Source organism: Lytechinus variegatus, chromosome 4 (assembly GCF_018143015.1).
Source record: "Lytechinus variegatus isolate NC3 chromosome 4, Lvar_3.0, whole genome shotgun sequence".
Taxonomy (NCBI): Eukaryota; Metazoa; Echinodermata; class Echinoidea; order Temnopleuroida; family Toxopneustidae; genus Lytechinus; species Lytechinus variegatus.
The window spans coordinates 16,064,041-16,082,676 of record NC_054743.1 but is presented as its reverse complement, the minus strand read 5'-3'; the positions used below and the strand labels follow the sequence as shown (position 1 = coordinate 16,082,676).

The following is an 18,636-nucleotide window of genomic DNA, read 5'->3' as shown; positions in this document are numbered from 1 at the left end:
CCTGATGGCGTTAGAAATCATTTGTCATTCTTTATCATGTCTTCTGAAGAAGAGGTCGCGGTCAAGGATAAACACTTATTTCAGCAGGATCCGGTACATATTGAATTAAAAAGAAATTAACTCGAGAATACCAGCATGCGTAGCTTCTTCGTCGAAATGTGAGACAGAATGAACACTTTGCTTTTTTGAAGTGCCGGGGTGATAAGTTCAGCTAAACTAGGAACTTTGAAAATGTCAAATTTGGTCGATATTATCATATTGATTTTAATGCAAAGTGAACTGTTGTAAGTCCGGGTTCACTCGATAGTGATGAAGAAATTGATGATAATGATGATGGTGTTAATAGTCCTCATAATAGTAATAATATACATGCTAAAAATCATAATAATGATACATGACAATAATAATATCCACGATGATGATAATAATGATTACAATAATTATTCTTTATACTCAAATATTGTTTAAGGATTGGTCATTGGCGATAAAGTGTAGTTGCTTCATAAATCATCACTTTTGATAGAAGTAATGCACTTCACCTTCAGCAGATACAGTTATAATGCGCTAAGAAATAGTTTAAGAACGGGCTATATAAAAACGCTATATTTTTGTCCATCTATATCACATGTTCGTATTAAGCACATATCAGGTCAAAAGTAAATTGCTAGAGCAATATAATGTACAAGCCGTACATGTAGTTTACATACGGCCAATCAGTAAAGGAAGCAATTGTCCTTATTGATAAAGTGCATTTTTAACGGAAAAATCTTCATTTTATACCTTTTTTGTATACTCTGTACTGCCTTAATAGGTAATCATATTCGTTTAGGCCTTAAACCTAAATGATTCCAAATATTGAAAATAAAGCTCATGCTATAATGTAATTTTTAAAAATATGATTTGAAACAAAGTTGAAGATCAAACAAAATTCTAGTACATTGGTTTGTAATTTTTAGAATTTATACACACTAAACAATTTTTCTTTTGTTTTTTGCTGAATTATTTCAAGTCATCGTAGTGTTAGAACATGTTAATAGAGGGAATGAGAGTTTGGAAAAAAAAAGGTTTTGTATGCGTATTTTGAAGGTACCAGCGTCTGCATGGGATGCGGATGTTGATGTGGATGTGTGTGTATGTGTGAGGATGTAGGCGTCTGAGATAGTGTCGTGAGTGTGTGTGTGGGTGTTCGTGTAAGTGCTTGTGAGGGTATAAGCGTCTGACTTGAGATCGTGTTTGTAGGATGTGTATTTGTGTAATTGTTAAGGAGTCGAGAATTAGAGAGTGTGTGTAAAGGTGTAGATATCTGGAGGTGCCTTGGCCGAGTGGTCTAAGGCGCCTGGATATACAGTACATGAAAAAGTCCGGGGTTCGATCTCCGGCCGCGGCAGCTATGCCCGTGAGCAAGGCATTTAATATATAATGTTCTTTTATCATGCTTTAAAATAAAATAAATGGAAATGCTATATGCATTATTGGTAACTAGATGTGAACTTTTTTTAAATCTGAGATGAGGTTGTGTACGCATATGTGACACACACACACAGAGCGATTTTACGAGATTTATTTCAGTTTCATACATTTCAGGTCATACATTTCTTACATTTGTACAATGAATTACTTTTATCATCTAGACCTAGTGTATGTCAAAACTTATGCTCAAGGGCAACGACTATAGTGACAGATATTGAATGTGATTGATCAACTATAGGCCTGTGTACTTGTTAGTTGTTAGTGTCTATATTCAAAATTACGAAGTGGATCGATCCCTTTCCCGCAATTTCTTTCTTCTTACCTGTCTTTATCGAGACATCTCTGCTTTCTTGAGATTCATGCAGCTATCACCCCGAATGTTGGTTACAATAATATCGATGATAATGTAAAGGTACAAACGCTTAAGGCGCTTTAAGTTGTTGAGTTTAACTGCGTTTTGAACATGCAACCAACTCGTAAATAGTCAGGTCTGCCCTAAACTTTCTTCCAGAACTGACCACGGTGACTTAAGTCCACCCCAACAAAAAAGTTTGGATGAATAAAAGGAAAAAATCCTACAAGCATTCTATTGCAAAAGTCATCAATCAAAATTGGATGTAGAGCAAGAAAGTTATAACATTTTAAAGTTTTGTTATTTTCACAAAACAGTTATATGCATAGTGATGGTCGGTATGCAAATGAACAGACGGATGAGGTCACCTACTCACTATTTCTTTTATTAGAGGATATACAGTATGAAAACTCTAATTTTCTCGTCATTGTCCAACATGTCCAACAAAAATTTATTCCTCCTTGACCGTGTGGAATTACCATTATTTTAACAAGTTAATAATGAATTGCTGCATAATTTAAACAAAAAAAAGAATTAGTGAGTGAGGGGCATCATCGACTCTCTCATTTGCATATCACTGAGTTGTGCATGAAGCTTTGTGAAAAATAAGCGAAATCTAAAAAGGTCAGACTGATTTTCAGCGGCATGCTTGTTTGATTTTCTATTGATTGAAATCAACAATTTTATGGGGGGGACTTGACCTTTAAAAAATCACATAATAATTCTTCGGTTTAGAAAAGAATGTACCTACATCATGCTTGCTGTTTATCGCGAGCATATTTGGGTTCGAAAAGTAATATGCTTCCTCTGTATGTTTTGTTTGTTTTATTCTTCCCTTCACATGTCTTTTGGTGTGACTGTTTGTGTTGTGGCGTCTCATTTTGGTACTCTGCTTGAATCTTTTTTATATTCTTTCGTTTTATTCTTGGTGATCTCATTTCTAATACCTTTGAGGCTATTAGGGACACCTTTTTCTTAAATTCTTTGCATTCATGTTATTTATGGATGATATTTATGTCTTGTCTAAGTATTAATGATCTATGTAAACATAATTCTATGTTTTTATTGATTTTGTATTTTGAAAGAAAGAAAGTACAGTTTTACACTCTCCCCTTAATCATACTGCTGTGTCAATGAGGACCTAAAATTGAAGATGCTTGTTCCTGACAGGTGCTGATTTGAGATTGATTAAGGTGATACTAAATAGAAAACAAGACCTATACACACTGCAAAATCTCCGGTGTTGACTTAACACAAGCCTGGAATCTATATGTCCACACCAGAGAAGTGTGAAACAAAACTAATTAAGTTTTGGTCTAACACCAGATGGGTGTTTATACAACACCAATTAGTATTAAAACAGCATCGATTGGATTCCAAACTGATGTTCTTTAAATACCTCTCTGGTGTGGACATATATAGATTCCGGGCTGGTGTAAAATCAACACCGGAGTTTTTGCAGTGCACTATTCAATCCTGGTTGTGTTAAATGTCATCGTATTAAGGAAGTATATAGTTCAAGGGTAAAAACTTATTAAGGACAAGAGAATCCGTTACAGAATGAATTAAACGGGATTCATTTAAAATATACCAGCACATATAACTACTTTTTTGAAATATGAGTAAAATTAAGCACTTTTGTTTTGAAATACTAGTATGATAAGTTCAATCAAACTACGAACAAGGTCAGAGCTTGACAATGCCGTTTAAACTTTACTGTAAAGTGAATTGCTCTAAGTCATCCATAAACAGAATGAATTTTAAATGCATGTCACTCATTTTAAAGATACTGATGATAACGATAATTTGATTTCATTTATTTTATCTTATGCATAACGAAGTATTATGTTAGCCAAAATTTTACAAAGATTGTCTGACAATCAATCAGTACAAATGTACATTATAAAACATAAAATTACTTGCGGAAGACGGAATGTCAATGTAAGTAAATATGCCTGAGAATACTATGACAAACCAATGATGATGATATTACTAATGATGACGATTAACATTATGGTAAGATTATAAATACTAACACTACTAAAAATACTAAAACTAGTGGTAGTAGCAGTAATGGTAGTAGAAGTAGTTGTAGTAGTTGTTGTAGTAGTAGAAGAGGTAGTAGTAGTAGTAGTAGTAGTAGTAGTAGTAGTAGTAGTAGTAGTAGTAGTAGAAGTAGAAGTAGAATTAGGGGTAGTAGAAGTAGTCGTAGTAGTAGTACATGTAGTAGTAGTAGCAGTAGTAGTAATAGTAGTAGTAGTAGTAGTAGTAATAGTAGTAGAAGTAGTAGTAGTAGCAGCAGTAGTAGTAGTAGTAGTAGTAGTAGCAGCAGCAGCAGTAGTAGCAGCAGTAATAGTAGTAGTAGTAGTAGTAGTAGCAGCAGCAGCAGCAGTAGTAGTACAAGTAGTAGCTGAAGTGTTATAGCAGTGATATTAATAGCAGTGATTTAGTGTTAGGGTTAACCCTATAGTAGTAGTATTACTATTATTGTTGGTGTTATTGTTATCATTATCTTTATTGATGTTATCATTGGTTTCATCATCTTATAAAGGATTGTTCATTGACCCACTAAGTCAAAACCATCAAGGCTGAGTTACCCGCATTTTAATGTTCCTAGACCACTGAAATCTATCAAATATGGCAGAATTATGAAATAGTGAAATTCAGGACCAACTGTTTTTGTTTTTGTTCTGATGAATTTGGGTGATTAATGTTATTTTCTAATCAATTTTATCGACACGATACTTTGCACAACACTTTAGGTAGTGAAGTTGAATGTTATTCTAAATGTTATGAACAGCAAGATAGCCGTTGTAATTTGCACGTATTTCAGTGGTATGAATAATATTCCCAGTTTCTTAGCATGTTGACATTATATGCTGCAGAGCAAAATCCCCGTTCTCCACGACATGGATTTCCAGTCTCTGATCTTCATACAAGAAATTTCTTGTAAATATATTCCATCTTTTTAGCGACATTTGAGCTTATGAATGTCCGGTATGAGTTTGTGTGTTTGTTTGTATAGTTGTATGTGAGTGTGGGGGGTATGTGTGCGTGTGTAAGGGAGAGAGAGGGGTCTTGTTGATGGAGAGCAGTCCATGTTGGGGGAAGGGGCCGATTTGCTATTCTTCTTCTTCATCATCATCATCATCATCTTCTTCTTCTTTATGTAGACCTGCATCCAAAACATATACGCAAGGGTAGTGGCCATGTCATCGGAAATGATTAAGAACAACGAAAGAAACAATGGTGATGGAGGCGGACTACAATCCTACGACAGACATTGCCACTGTGTTAAAAACTCACTTTGAAATGTCTTTTCATACCTGCCGAGTGTCCCTATTGCAACTCATGTGTTACTATCTTCGTGAAATATTTTCACGAAGATAGTAACACATAGAAGATAGTAACACATGATAAGGATCCTATATGTATTGATAAGGATCCTATATCTAAAAGTTTCTGAGTATTTTTAGCGTCGCCAAGTATCCTATGGTCTGATCATGCTGACAGGCCGAACAAAATAAAATCTCAGCGTGCCCGTTCATCATTAAATGCTATACAATGAGACTAAGCATTTCAGAAATGTCAAGTTCTACGATGTTGATGTTATTCAAATGTTTCTAAAATAATAATGATGTTTATCATATCCAATTAAATGTTATATAATGGAGAACAATATTCAAATTTGTCAATAAGGTGCTTTGCTTAACTGAATGAAAAATGTCAATTATCTTTTTCTTGAATGTAACACTTTGATAGCAAATGACCTGTCAAGTATGTCAATAAGTAATAGCTATTACCAGAGAATTATAAAATAAGAGAGAAAACGATTCTCCGAATACAATTTTGATAAGATGCGTAATCGGGAGTTTTATAGAGATCACGTGATATCCATTCGTGCGCATTGTCTGCGTTGTCGGTATGTGAATTTATACAGCGGATCATTCCCTATTCCCGCCATTTCTGTCTTGCCTGTCTCTCTCGAGCCATCGCAGCTTTCTTGAGATTCCTGGCCATTATTTGTATTTCTGCATTCGTAATCCATGAGACGGTGACAATCTATTCAATTTCATTATTTATCGGAATTTTAGTGTTTTAAGGATAAGGACCAGATTGCTCGATTTTTTTTTCAGTATATTCACATCTTCAGTAGATAGTAAATATAACATAATGGTAAGTAAATACATCTTTAACATTTTTATAGCTCAATTTTGTATACATCACTATCGATACGTATATATTAGAGGGCAATCATTAAATACATTCAAATGTTTAATTTAATTCTCCGTTTAAAAATTAATCAGGATACTGCCTATATACAATATTTGTTTTAATTCACCTCACAAACATTGAGGTATGATTCCATCATCTTATTCCTTGTTATTGGTGTTGAATGTTATTTAATTTGATCAATGAATTTAATTTTGTAACGAAAGGTTTCAAGAAACGATATCTATTTTACTACAAATGTTTCGGACACGGGTACGGGTAATAGAATGACGCACGTGTATGTGCAGTAGTTTCATGGCATGCAATAAGCCTGTAGCCCACGTGCATGTATGCTAATGTATTTAGGTGTGGCTCTTGCCGGAAAGAAATCGTGCAACCGTCCTTTTTCATGTGATGATGTTCGCAATGACTAATATTATTTTCAGTCCTTTTCTAAAACCTACTGGCGTACAGATGAGGGGAGGCTATCACGATTAAGAAAAAAAGACGAAAGGAAAGAAAAGGAAAGAGAGAAGGGAAAATTTTCTGAAAAGTATGTCAATACGTATCACAAAATTTGATTTTTTTTTTAATTAAAAATGTCGAAAATTTGTGCTCGCTCGCAACTTTTTAATAAATTTTACGTGATACGCCTTACCTACAATGTAGCCCCCTCAAAATTTTTGACTCATTACGCCACTGCCTCTACCGTCATTGTTTGACGAGCACTGTTTAATCTTTATCCTAATTTCCTCCATATGGGGATACGGTGTTTCGTTTGAAATACCATTAAATATTGATGCCCTAACCCCGTCTACCCCCTCTCCTCATGCACTGAGTTGAGTTCCTTTACTTAAAAAAAAACACAAGTGATACTCTAAATTATAATCACAAATATCAATATTTTTCTTCGATTGTGGCTTTGGGGAATGACCATGATCATTAAAACATGATATTATTGATTTTTGTTATTCTTACATTTCACTTATTGTTTTATCATTTCGATTATTTGGATAAAATATGATTCATGTCGTTGAATTGATTTAATTTATATTTGTTTGAGTAGTAAAGGATGCTAAAAAGATGTTATGATGTGTCTCATCAACAATCTGTCTCTCCTGGGTTTTTTCTGTAAATGCAATTACATTCATTGATACATTATTGATACTGATTATTTAATCAGTGAGTCATCCCCCTTCAATTGGACACTGCAAACCCTAATGTCTTCCTGCTAATCCCATTTGATTATTTTTTTACAGTAAACGGAAGAAGATTGATGTCGTATAATATGTTTTTGTACAATTTCCTGTATTATGAATAATTGTGTGTCTTTATGAACAGTGTTTCGATTGACTATTTGCAATGTACCATTACTTCTATGATTTGAACTGAATGAAATTAATATATCCTATTAAAACAAAATGAAATCAAACTGATTGCATGATAATGATAATGTCGACAATTTTCTAACCACTTTATTCTTCACATTACAATAAAAAGATCTATGTAAGAGCACCCCAATGCTTAGACCTGTTAAATACCAATTAATGTCCTGGCCTGCAAAGAAATAGAAGCCAGCAAGATTTTTACACGAATAATCCGATATCATTGAATATAAGAAGATAAATTCATCTTGGGGTATCCCTCGATCTAAGCACACTGAGAATGCTTATGTGCGAAATCCAAGCCATACAAGAACACGGGTCAACACACCTGATATACCTGAATGTAATTAATTCGTCTGCATCAGATATGTAAATTGGTGCTGACATTTTCCCTTAGAGGCGCCACGGGGAGTTTATCTGCTTTATCCCCATCTATGTGATTTCTTGTACGGTTATTGAGTGCGGTTGGCGTCCCTCAAAACAGGGATGTTTATGATAATCTTGATATTTGCCTGCCCTGGATGTGCTCGTTTCGGTTTGAACCACGATAGTTGCCTCTTTGCTATCATCAAAACTGTGATGGAGTATGTTTAACATAATTCATATATTCTAGTATTTCTTCCCAAGACCTTTGTACGGTTTGTTAAAATAATTTTTTTCATTCCTTTTTTGGTAACTTAACTTTCGTTCCCTTTCTTTCCTTTTCACAGTGGCATTAGCCTTGTTTTTCTCTTTTTTTATGCTTCAAATCAATACATAGTGTGTTTATTCCAACCATTACATTTCACAAATGACATTTTCTTTTTTCCCCTTGAACTAACACCATTAATAAAAGAATTCAAAACACCTTACCTGCCTAATATGAAAATAGATTATGCACTTACAATGGACCAACTCAGTGCATGTCTTAATGTCCTTTGCACATGTTTTATTGTGAAGAAATAAAGAAGAATTTTGGAAGAAAGATTTATCAATTTTGATTTTTGATGTAACCTCTTAACCCTTTCAGGACCTTGATATAAAACAGTGTTTCTATACTTATCTCGTTTTCGCTTGAATAGATATGTTTCAATAAAATAAAGCTATTATTATTATTAGGCAGTAAAGAATGTTGGAGATGGAGCTTATTTTTGGCAATATTATAGTTATTTTACTGGATACATGTGCATGGATATTTAAAAACATGATAGAAAGCAATTTACGAGTAAGGGATGGTGATTATTCTGGCTAGTCAGTCAGACGAATATCCCTTGGGGTAAACCAAGTCAGCATGACGTTACATGAGTCATCAACATTTCATTTAAAATGTCTCTTGTTGTCTGCAGTAAAGAACATTCAGGAATCGGGACACATACCCGCCATGCCCACTTCTCTTCAAGAATATAAGCTACACCCCCCCCCCCCCTCCCATGAAAGAGAGAGTGGGGTAGTGGTGAAATGATTGTAACGATCTCATCCTTTAAAGATAGGAAAGAAGAAAAACTCTGTTAAATTTCCGAGTTATTTTCATCTTACTGAAAGGAATATCATAATGAAATTATTACTGTAAAAACAGTTTATTTTTCAGATATCCTTATATTCAAATATTTTTGAACATTTTTGTGTAATCTTATACTTTTATTTCGGTATATTTCAAGTATAGCGTTGATTTTCCAAAATAATACTGCAAACATTAATACTTGCATGCATAATTTTCAACATTTCTTAACCACCTTAAATAAGTGTCTTTACTGGTTTGTTCCATGACAATATATCGATCTGACTTAATGTTTATTATCTTTATTGCATTCGAAGCATCTTCACGTAATTCCGGTGTCAAATTTGAATAGAGGGCTTAATGCTGTACAAGTGAGCAAAGCGAGATAAGAATTTATTAAACAGTTTGGGTTGCAAAACTAATAACTGCTCAACGGTCAACACGAGACTTAGGAAGAAAAACAAAATGATGTCCGCTGTGTTAACTGTGACGCATCGATACGTAACGCCGAGACTAGATCATCAAGACACGCTTGATAAATATGCAAAGTGCAAATAAATTAGGCCCAGTTTCTCCTCGACTCGGAGGAGGGTACATAGAGTGATGGGGGGCAAGTGAATGGATTTTTCACTCTGGGCAAACGTTATGGTTTACCAATCACAGGTGTACTGGTGGGGAGTGGGGGGTTGATCGAGCCCACACCAACCACCCCCCCCCCCCCCATAAACGAATAACATTAGGAATAATGCTGCTACTAGAAATAGTAATAGTGAAAATGATAATAGTAATTATTATTATAATAATAATGATGATAATAATAATAATGATCATTATTAGTATTATTATTACTATTATCACACTAATATTTTGTTATTGAAATAACCACAATACTAAAGAATAGCTTATTGAAATAAATAGAAATCAAATAATAGAAAAATACAAGAATAAATGTTTAAAGATTTTTACAATCTGTACAAAACAATAAATGAATATAAACATCACCAAATTCGTGTTCCTTATCTATTTTATTTTGAAATGTGATTATTTGAATCAAATTTTCTTTCTCTTCGGTTTGATTAGATTGTTCAGGGCCTACATATCAACATTATTTAAAAATATAAAAGGTGTACATTTGTGGGGCTTGCTTGCTTCGATCTATCAATATCTATCACCAATAATACATCATATTCTGAGTCAGCCGCTAGTTTCATCGTGTACGCCCGTTACAAAATGATCAGAAATTTACAAAATAGTGCTTATCATTGAGATGACTTCAGTTTTTTCAAATGAAAAGACATGGTCTTGCATTATGTGGCGTATCTGCAAAGGTTGATGTTCGTACTAAACAAGGGAAACTTATTAACAAAATATACATTCACGTCTCTCCGCCAGATGTGTCTGTATTTCAACGTTTCCCTTTGGGACTATGGTGACGACTTTTACTGGTTTTCACCCCTCTCGTTAAATTTATTCCCAGGTTGTGCACACTGTGAGAGTTATCTTCGCTCCCGAAACTTCAGCAATCTCGATTTCCTTAACAGTTGGGAAAGTCATTTCTCTATTAAAAAATAATAATTTGGTGTGTCTAATTCACTTTAGCATGAGTCACTCCATTCTGATCTATGTATTTTCTATTCTTTTGTGTTTTATTCGTTCGTCAATCCATATTCGTCACTTCATTTGGTAAATACGTTACCGTCGAATATGAAAGATACATGTAAAATCTTGAACCTTATTTACTAGAGTGCACAAACTGATTGTCCCATACCCCTCTGTGAATACTGTAGTTTTAGCTGCTAAGAATTACAGTTGCTAATATGATGTACCTTATAAAAATGATAATAATAATAATAATAATGGTGGCTACTTATATAGCGCACAGGTTCACCTTTCGGTGCTCATGGCGCTTCAAGGAAAATAAACACAAAACACAACAACAATAGAATAGAATTTGAATTCTCCTGAATAAACACAATAAACACAATGATTTATTAATATTGCTCACTTCTCTACCTATTTGGGTAACCTCAAAGTAGCATTAAACAATCGTCTTCATTTTTTTCGAATGAAACAAAAGAAATTGTCAAAATGTATATGTCATTATCAAATTTCTTGTTCTTACCCCTTAAATTTGAGAGCGCTTTACTCATGACACAGTAGGTCCATGCTCATTTGCACCATGGTGAGCATTACTTGCTCACATGCTTACGTGAATGACTGCCACCATGTCATCTCTGACTCATGGCGCCGCAGACAGAGTTCATTATCCCCCCCCCCACCATCCTCGCACCCTTTGCCTCCACCGGACACTGAAGGAAGCCTCTTATCGTGCTTTACCCTCTGCCTTATCCACCAAACGTGACTCATATATTTCCTCATCTTCATTTCGTAAGGAAAGGATGCTCCCTGATGATTAATCAGTTGAATGATTTTTGTCTCCTCCTCGTCCCATATTGAGAAGCTCAATCATACCTCTTCTGATTCAACAAGGAATAATTCATGACAGACATGTTGTATTCATATCATTATTTCTGCAATTTCCCAAAAGAATCCCTCTTTTGATTTGTGTGATGCATTTTGTTTTATCTTATAAGATAACAGATCTCCGCTCGAATAAAGTATAAAAGAAAAGTGATTACATATGCTTTCAATCCTAGTTTTCCTTTCATCACTTTCCATCTCTTTCTCTCTCTCCCTCTCTCTCCATCAAACTTTCTCACCCTTACTCCATCTCACTCTCTCTTTAACTTTGTTCTTCCTCTTTTCTATTTTTTTCTGTGTTTCTTTTCCTTCAATTTCCCACTCGTTTTATTCCTTTTCTACAACTGCCCGTCTTTCTTTTCTTTTATTTTCTTGGTGTGTTTACTAATACTTGGCTGCGATTTATTCTTCTCTTTTCTCTGTTTTATTTGTTTTATTAAAAATTTCAAATTATTTGTGTGGTATTGGGTGTGTTTTCATGTGTGAGTGTGTGTGTGTGTTAGGGTGGGTGTGTGTGTTTGCGTGTCTTTTATTCTACCTATATCTCTATATTGATAAATATATTGTACATTATCTCTGTCACACACGCGCACTCACCGCACACACTATCCAATATTTCTGTCCCCGTTTTTCATACACATGCACACACCCTCCCATGTCTTTCCACCCACACACTACCATCATTATATTGCACTATCAATCTAATCGAGGATAGTCCACAGACAGACCTGGGGTGTCCTCAATTTTGATTTGATATGTCCTCCATTGGAGATTAAAACTCACACGGACACGCCCACATTAGATACGCACACGCCCTATTACGCCATCCTTACCAGCATTCACCTTTACGTATTTTCATTAATAATAATAATGATAATAGGCATTTATATAGCGCCATCTATCTAGAAATATTCTATTCCAAAGGCGCATTATGTACCCCCCCCCCCCCCTACAGTACAACATTGTGCTAAAATGAAGGTGCAAAATAATGTTACTACATTTTGTTATTTTCTGCAGATGTAGTGATCAATCAAGGTTAATTTTATATTTTATTTCAATTCTGCTTCCCGTAATTATTGCCATGGCAATTATTCTATAAATGCTACCAACGAACCTTGATTGGTCATAATAGTCTACGTGTCCGTCCTATCTTTCAGCGTGAGTGTATCTCAGTCCATGTCGGCCAAGCCGGAGTTCAGATTGGGAATGCTTGTTGGGAGTTGTATTGTCTCGAGCATGGCATACAACCTGATGGTCTCATAACCGAAAAGACTGATAACAATGGCAGAGGTGACGATTCTTTCAGTACCTTCTTCAGCGAGACATCCAAGGGCAAACATGTTCCTCGAGCCGTGTTCGTTGACCTCGAACCCACCGTGGTTGGTAAGTTTGATATTCATCGGACATTACTTTAGTTGTAAATATCAATCCGTTTCGACCTCTATAGCGTCGCAAGCAAGAATTCTGTAGATCAAAGTCAGTGATGCATAATTTCTTGGGATCTATTTGCATATTTTCCATATAATATATTCCTATTTAACCACCTAGGTCTGCACTTTCTATAAGCACTTAAAAAACTTTCGATTTTTCCAGGTTCCAAAGAAACAATATATGATCCTCCATGCATTGATATCATATAATTTAGATTTGAAATGCTGTGTTTTCTAGATCAAATTAATTCGACATTTTCAAAAATCATTAGCAAAAAGGAAACAAATAAAGTCAATCGAATAAAACCAAACAAATCTGAAAGAAATAAAGGAAATTGTCAATCTTTGAAGAGAAAATGCTAGTTTCTTAGCGCCAATGCCACCGGTGCTTGTGATGCCTTGCCTTGTGGTGTTTGCGATTGGGTGTTGGCCATTGACCACGAAGAATTTGCAAATTTCCGAAGACGAATCTTTTATTCAGAGTCTAAGATGCTGCGAGTAATTGCAGCATTGCATTTCCATCTCCCTTCTATTCACTTTGGCTTCATCGTTCCCTCGTATTATGCTTCCCCTTTTAATCCAGATGAAATCCGTCATGGGTCGTACAAGAAGCTGTTCCATCCTGAACAGATGATCACCGGAAAGGAGGATGCTGCTAACAACTACGCCCGTGGTCACTACACTGTCGGCAAGGAAATCATTGACATTGTCCTCGATAGGATAAGGAAATTGGTAAGCAAATAAAACAAAAGTACAATGTAAAACATTCTTTGTCGCCAGTTGTATAATTGTGATTGTGTTTATAATGTAAATATTTTCAAGATGTTTCTAGAGATAACAACATCTGCTTTAATTTGTCTTAACCATGTTAACGGTTTGACTTGAATAAGAGAACTGATGAAACATGTCATCTTGCTAAAACATTCATGGTCATGGAGCTCGAATTCATTTTTACACAGACAGGACAGACAAAAGATAGTGGATGCAAAACCGAGAAACACTGACAAGGATCAATTACTGTGAACAATTATAACGCCATTGAGCAAAACTTTTAATTATATAAGATTTGCTTTCAATAAAAGCTCTTTTTCAAATGTTTTATCTCTTATTTCAGGCTGATCAGTGCACTGGATTGCAGGGATTCCTGATCTTCCATAGTTTCGGAGGCGGTACTGGGTCTGGCTTTGCCTCGCTGTTGATGGAACGTCTCTCCGTTGACTACGGTAAGAAGTCTAAGCTTCAGTTTTCTATCTATCCTGCTCCTCAGGTTTCGACAGCAGTTGTAGAGCCATACAATGCAGTCTTGACCACTCACAACACCCTTGAGCATTCTGATTGTGCTTTCATGGTCGACAACGAGGCCATCTACGATATCTGTCGCACTAATCTTGACATCGAGCGTCCCTCTTACACAAATCTCAATCGTCTTATTGGACAAATTGTTTCTTCCATTACGGCGTCTCTGCGATTCGATGGCGCCCTCAACGTTGATCTAACAGAGTTCCAGACCAACTTGGTGCCATATCCTCGGATCCACTTCCCACTGGCCACCTATGCTCCAGTGATCTCGACAACCAAAGCAATCCATGAGCAGCTGAATGTGGCTGAGATCACCAATGCTTGCTTTGAGCCGAATCAACAGATGGTGAAGTGTGATCCCCGCCGTGGTAAATACATGGCCTGTTGTCTTCTATATCGAGGTGATGTGGTTCCTAAAGATGTAAACTCTGCCATAGCAATCATCAAGACAAAGCGCAACATCCAATTCGTCGACTGGTGTCCAACTGGCTTCAAGGTCGGTATCAACTACCAGCCACCCACCGTGGTCCCTGGTGGCGATCTCGCGAAGGTTCAACGTGCCGTCTGCATGCTGAGCAACACCACGGCCATCGCTGAAGCTTGGGCTCGTCTCGACCACAAGTTCGATCTGATGTACGCCAAGCGTGCCTTTGTTCATTGGTACGTTAGTGAGGGTATGGAAGAAGGGGAGTTTGCAGAGGCGAGGGAGGATCTAGCAGCTCTGGAGAAGGATTATGAAGAGGTCGGTGTAGATTCCGGCACAGGAGAGGATGAAGAAGACGCTGACGAGATGTAAATCCATCACACTACATGCATCTGCTGGCTTGCATAGTTGTAATGAAAATTAATTCAAATCTAATTGGTAAATTTCATTAAAATGAAATAATTCATTAAATTCATGGTAATTTATTTTTCCTATCAAGCTTGCCACCGACGAACAATCTCGTATGCTATCATAAAAATACATGTGTATTACTTGACCATGACTTGATCATGAATCATAAATTATCATGGTAAAGTATTATATTATTACTAGATAAAGTAAACCAATATACCATTGATGTTTTGCAGTGCTTTGTTATCTTTGTAATTGTATCTTTGTAATTACAAAGAAATGTCGTATATGTTTCATACTGTTAAATGTATTAAGTCTTTTACGCGAGTTCTGTATCATGTTTCCCCTTTTCTTTGCATTTGAATTCCTTTTAAACTAATGTTTATCATGCTTAATGATGCAATCACGGATGATCGTCTTCTGTATACATAAATGACTCCAAACTACAAAGTAGTCTACTGATATTTCAATTTGGTATTATGTGTATGTCATGTATGTGTTCTGTATAATATTTCATGCGTTGCGATTCGATTTTATTTACTCGTGGCGATTGTTTCTGGAATTTTCGAGTTGGTTTCAGAATCGATGGAGTTTATGATTATGTCTTCCATTATTTATTGGTATTCTTTCGAACAAAAGATTGCTTGCTTCCACTTCACATCCGTTTTTAATGTGCTTAACTTTGAAATGTTATGGAAATAATTGTATATGGAATTGCAGTATATATGTAAATGGCCCAGCTGTACTACATGGTTTCAAACTAAAGATGATTCGTAGTACTCTTCCAAGCAGAGGTGTAAGGTAAATAGTAAGTATTACTGACAAAAATTATAATGTTATCCATATGAAACATCATTCCAAACTCTTAAAAAAGTAGAATAGCTAATAGAAATATGTTAATGTGATAGTAGTAATATATACTGTAGAAATAGTGTGTAGTAGTAGCATCATTGGCATGCATGAGCATTATTTTGTAGAAAACGTTTGTAGTAGTAGAACTTTTACCATACACCCTCGATAACTCGCAATGTAGAACAATGTGGTGGTGGTGGTTACGAAGGCCCTTTTCAAATGCATAATCAGATACGTATCAGTATCAAAACGATATATTATTTATAACTGAAGTTGTACTAGCACTGGAAGAGCCGAAGAGGATATGCTTCTCCATACTCCATAATGATCGTATTTGCTTTATCAATAGTTGTCGGATAGCATGGAAAATGTTTATAAAATGAATTGTAATGAAAGAAGCAGCAGCAGCAGCACTATTGATCGTAAGCAGTATAGAAGTGGTAGTAGTAGAAGTAGTAGCAGCAGCAACAGCAGTAGTAGTAATAGCAGCAGCAGTATCATATAGGAGAAGTAGGAGAAGAATAAGAAGAGGACGAGGAGGAGAAGAAGAAGAAAGAGAAGGAGAAAGAGAAGAAGAAGAAGAAGAAGAAAAGAGGAAGAAGAGAAGAAGAAGAAAAAAAAGAGGAAGAAGAGCAGAAGAAGAGGCGGAGGAGGAAGTAGGCAGTTAGCTGTATGCTTTTTACATTTAACACTTTCATAAATGAATGGTGCAATACAACGGTAAGTATCATTTGTAGTTTTTATTGTGGTACTGAGAAATATTATTAGTAGAGGAAGTATTAGTAGTAGGAGGAGTATTAGAAGAGCAGGAGTAGTAGTAGTAGTAGTAGTAGTAGTAGTAGTAGTAGTAGTTGTAGTATTAGTAGTAGTAGTAGTATAAGGAGAAGTAGTAGTAATACCAGTAGTAATAGTAGTGAAAGCAAAAAAAAGAGGGAATTCAAAGTGAAAAAAATGTGAAAAGGGGTGAAGAAGAAAAAAAACAAGAAGCAATATAATAAAAAAAAAAAGAAAGGGGGTTAAGAATCGTTTGTGTTGGATCATTAATTACTTCTAAATTAGATGAGACTAGTAAAAATTCTTACCAATAATTTCAATTTAGCATACAGGTTTGGTAGATCATGCTTTTCCCCAAATTCATTAAGTTGCCGCCACTACCACCTCCTCATTATTTCTTTTAAGTATATGAAAATGGGCGCGCACCTAACAATGATCTCATTTTCTTCCCTACATTTTAATTAGAATTCGATATTAGAGCTTGGTAGTAAGGCCCTTAAAAATAATATACATGTATGATCGCATTCAGAATATCAGGCATGTTACATGTAGTTTGCATCGTAGCTGGACTATGCTTTTGAAACTAAATAAGTATGTTAGCATGTATAAGTTATACATGGATATAAAGCCTTCCAAGCCCAAATTCTTATTGAACTGAGTTCAATTTTTTTTTTCTTATATGATCACGATACTGAAATGCCATTCCGTTTATAATGTATTCACTTTGGATTGCAGCTGTGTGGTTAAAATGAATAAACATGGATATTAAGCTGTATCTGTTTTGATTGGTTTTCTTTGATGCATGTTCGCGGAATGTATTTTGAAATCACTCTTAAAATAAAATGAATTTAGTTTCGTGACTGTATTAATCAAAACCTGGTGCCGGAACCCACTACCAGATACATGCATAGGGGAAGGCGGGGTAAGTTGAGCATAGGGGCAAGTTGAGCCACCAGCCCCAGGCCAATAATGAATGAGTCAGACATTGTGGTGGTGTCATGTATTGATGACCCATAGCATAACCCCTAACCCCACCACATTGTTTCCAACTTTGAAACAAAAAGTAGTTTTTTAAAGGGAAAAATATGAATTTCAGCCAAAAAAGTAAAAAAGAGTGTGAAATAGATAAGTACTTTATAAACACACACGTCTTTAAATATAATAAAGACATGATAACAACATTATTAGTCCAGGTATGGATCTTCATTCTTGTCATAGTCTTTTATATGATGGATGCATAATAAATGTGTGGATACAAAATTATCGCACTAAGTTCGGACTGGGGTAAGTTGAGCCAAACAGCATGGGGCAAGTTGAGCCATGGTAATTCCTATGGTAATGTATCTTAAAAAAACAAACAAACCATAAAAATCGATTGAAATGCAGGCTGAAAGGAGCAAATTTACATGACTGCTCTTTTCCTTTTACAGGATGTTAGTATTTATAGAGAATTACCAAGTGAAAAGACTTTAAACAAAAAATTGACATGCTGGTTCTCCCCCCATACATTTTGTACATAGTTTTTGTGGCTCAACTTACCCCAGAAGGTGGCTCAAACTTACCCCACATATGGGGCAAGTTGAGCCATTTGACATCTTATTTTTCAAAGGTCACGATGACTTTCAGTGTTGGGGTAGAAAGTTATATATAGGTGGAAAATATTTCAGAAGAATCAAATTTCAAGGCAAGGTACTTATTTCGACAAGATTATTAATCATATCAATTCTAACATGCAAAAAGCAAAAACTGTCACAACTTACCCCGCCTTCCCCTATATATTTTTCTTAGCCTCTGCATGTCCTAAGACATGACGAGTGCGCCATCTCGTGATGAAACATAACATGTAGAAATCCAACATGTTACACTCTTCAACCATGGACCCACTACACTAAAGCCCCTTTTACACCTTCACGGATGCAACACGGATCTCAGTCCGTGATGATCCGGGGTGCCAAATTTGTATTTTCCTAGCATTCCCGGAGTGAGTACGGAGTTAACTGGTTATTAACACGGATATGTACGGAAAAGTACGGAGTCTACAAGGATAGGCAAGGTAGCAATAGGGATCC

At 35.7% G+C, this 18,636-nt stretch overlaps 1 protein-coding gene across 1 annotated transcript; it reads left to right on the top strand.

Annotated features, from left to right (window-relative positions):
* The first annotated feature begins 36 nt into the window (after nucleotides 1-36).
* Nucleotides 37-16,267, top strand: LOC121412831 (tubulin alpha-2 chain-like). The gene is made up of 4 exons (XM_041605593.1): nucleotides 37-93; nucleotides 12,535-12,760; nucleotides 13,391-13,539; nucleotides 13,922-16,267. Exons 1-4 carry the CDS (start codon nucleotides 37-39, stop codon nucleotides 14,900-14,902), a joined length of 1,413 nt encoding a protein of 470 aa, XP_041461527.1. The 3' UTR covers nucleotides 14,903-16,267.
* Nucleotides 16,268-18,636: the final 2,369 nt, after the last annotated feature.

What these genes read in the sequence shown, in the direction of transcription:
- LOC121412831 (XM_041605593.1), top strand. Translation starts at nt 37, where the DNA reads ATGTCTTCTGAAGAAGAGGTCGCGGTCAAGGATAAACACTTATTTCAG. An exon ending in ACTTATTTCAGCAGGATCCG is followed by an intron (nt 94 to 12,534) that starts GTACATATTGAA and finishes CCTATCTTTCAG; the next exon opens with CGTGAGTGTATCTCAGTCCA. An exon ending in CCTCGAACCCACCGTGGTTG is followed by an intron (nt 12,761 to 13,390) that starts GTAAGTTTGATA and finishes CTTTTAATCCAG; the next exon opens with ATGAAATCCGTCATGGGTCG.